The sequence below is a fragment of the Octopus bimaculoides genome, chromosome 2, assembly GCF_001194135.2.
Source record: "Octopus bimaculoides isolate UCB-OBI-ISO-001 chromosome 2, ASM119413v2, whole genome shotgun sequence".
NCBI classification, from domain to species: Eukaryota; Metazoa; Mollusca; class Cephalopoda; order Octopoda; family Octopodidae; genus Octopus; species Octopus bimaculoides.
This window is the reverse complement of record NC_068982.1, coordinates 9,236,769-9,239,440: the sequence shown is the minus strand read 5'-3', so window position 1 is coordinate 9,239,440 and position 2,672 is coordinate 9,236,769. Positions and strand designations below refer to the sequence as shown.

General features: G+C 35.3%; 1 protein-coding gene across 1 annotated transcript in view; it reads right to left on the bottom strand.

Annotated features, from left to right (window-relative positions):
- Positions 1–621: 621 nt before the first annotated feature.
- The window catches only part of LOC106876593 (zinc finger protein 271), a 21,733-nt gene continuing 19,682 nt past the window's right edge, over positions 622–2,672 (bottom strand). Inside the window, exon 3 of the mRNA XM_014925206.1 lies at positions 622–857. Coding sequence (XP_014780692.1) covers positions 675–857 — 183 coding nt within the window. The 3' untranslated portion in view covers positions 622–674. The remainder of the gene's footprint in view (positions 858–2,672) is intronic.

Genomic DNA, 2,672 nt, shown 5'->3' with positions numbered 1-2,672 from the left:
CAAGGTTTCGAGCTGGCAAAGTCATTAGTGCGCTTGACGAAATTCTTAGCGGTATTTCGCCACGCTCTGAGTTCAAACTTCACCGAAGTCGACTTCTCCTTTCATCCTTTCAGGGTCGATAAATTAAGTACCAGTTGCGTACTGGGGTCGATCTAATCGACTGGCTCCCTCCTCCAAAAATTTCGGGCCTTGTGCTTAGAGTAGAAAAGAACGATAAGGGCACATCTTTTTTTTAGTATCAGTCGCTTGCGTCCTTTCCCTAACACTAACCTCTCATTCTATTTCAATTTTTACGCATGTTTAAAAAAGGAAATTATTTTCCCTAAAACGTATTTGCATAATATATATTTTTAAACGTAGTTTCTCTCAGACGTATAGCACAAGATTGGAAATCAAACTGCATACAAGCGACCTTAAATGCTTTGTGTTCTTATAACAAATAACGAATTTATAACATAATTAAGCTTAATGAACATATAAATTAACAATGCATTGTAATTGAACTCTGTTATTGTTACTGTCTATGGTAGTTTCACTGCATTTATTCAATCAGTTTGTCTCTACTACAGCTTCAGTGTAAAAGTCTGGAAACCAAAAATAGAGATTCGCTTGAAACAAATCTTTCATATTAAGTTCTTTATTCGAGAGAATTTCAACAAAAATATAGTTCTTATTTATTTTATCTGACCACGTGTATTAATGGTTCTTACTCGAACGTTATTTATCTGTGGACTAATTAAGTGAACATTCCAACGATGCCTTGCCAATGCATCTGATCGAGTGTAACTTTGTGTGCAGCCGTCTACAAGACAGACATAAACCTTCTTATCTCTTATGCTCTGGTGAGTTATTTCGTGCTGCAACGAGAAGAGAAAAAAAACCCAGTAGATTATGCTCATCAAGAACTGTAAATGCATATATTTTTTTTCATATTGTTATATTCCTTTAATTTTTTTCCAACTTTCAAAAAGATCGAATTGTTTATGCAAAACGAAATCTAATTAACGAACAAGTGTGTTTTTATTGTTCTTTAGCTGTGTTAATGAGGTAGCAGACATTTGATAACATGAAGTTTCAGTTAGTCTACTTTACTTACGTACTTAATTATTTTACATTGCAATACGTAATTCTACGCACGTCTGTACGTATAACTAAGCATAAAAATACGCACAAAAAAGCATTTCTGTAAAGGAAATATATACTAAATGTATGCAAACTTTTAGACAACTGACTCATCTAACAGCCATATATCCAAAAAAAATAATAAATAAATAAAAGAGGCGAGACAACATGAATATTGTGCTGAGAATAAAAAGTAACCTCAGCCGTGGTTGTTGCTGTTGTTGCAATTGGTCAAGTTCAATACTTGTTAGTAAAGGTAAAACCTCTAATCAAAGGCATTTCATCCTTTCAAACGATTTTTCATAGTAGGGTCCAATATTTCTAATCCATTTCAAAGCCGACAGCACATGGGTTGAGAGGGATATAACAACATGGGTGGTCGTATACGGAGGTAGGGAGCCAGTATATTTCCCTAAAAAAGGATTTTTCTTTAAAAATATACGGTGCTTGGAACAGAGTCATTACACAGCAATATTCTTATCTTTTTCAGTCATTAGATTGTGTCCATGCTGGGGCACCGACATGAAAAATTTCTAGCTGAATGAACCAACTCCAGTACTTCTATATTTTAAAGCCTGCTACTTATTCTATCGCTGTCTTATGACGAACAGCTAAGTTACTGGGACGTAAACACACCAACACCGGTTGTCATGCGGTGGTGAACAAATACAGACACACACGTGTGTGTGCGTATGTATGTATCTATATACTAGCTGAGGTATCCGGTTATAAATTGCCGTTAATAAGATGTCTGTTTATGGCCATGAAACATTTTTCGTGAAATTTCGACATTTTCCCAACATTTGAAAATCTATATATATGGGTAGGACCAACTTGACGAAAAAATGAGCAGAGTCTGGTAGTGAACCAGTGTCGTCATTTTTGTGCATGTGCGGAAAATGGCGAAATTTTACGCTTTGTGGCAGATTTCCTCAAATTGATGGTCAGTATGGCTAGTGCGCAAAATGGCTAAATTTTGCTTGAGGAATAAAATGCTCTTACCTAATCAAAACCTGAAACGCTGGGGAATTAAGACAACGAATTGAAATAATAAGTTTTAGCAAATCAAAACAATTCGCATTGAAATGAAAAATTAGCAAATACTGAATAGATTACCGTTAATAAGCTGTCTGCTTATACCCATGAAACATTTTTCGTCAAATTTCGGCATTTTTCGTCAAATTGAAGTCACGATGGCTAGTGAGAAAAATGCCGAAATTCTACGATTTTTGAAAATCGATGCTGATTAAAACTCGATTTTTAAAAACTTCCAAGTGAGTTAGTGACCGCAAGGGTATAACCCCGCCACACGTGTCAAGTTTCATCAAGGTCTGTTGGATAGTCTCGGAGGAGTTAAAGTAACAAATTCTCAAACACACGAACTTACAATTTATCATATAAATATATATATACTCGGCTGAAGAGAGAAAATTCGGAAGCACCTGTCCGTGTTTTCTTTGTATCGTCTATCTGTATGTTTTGTGGCCTTTTTTTTATCATCTAACTATCTGCATGTTTTGCGTTCTTGTCCCATTCTGTATTATATATAT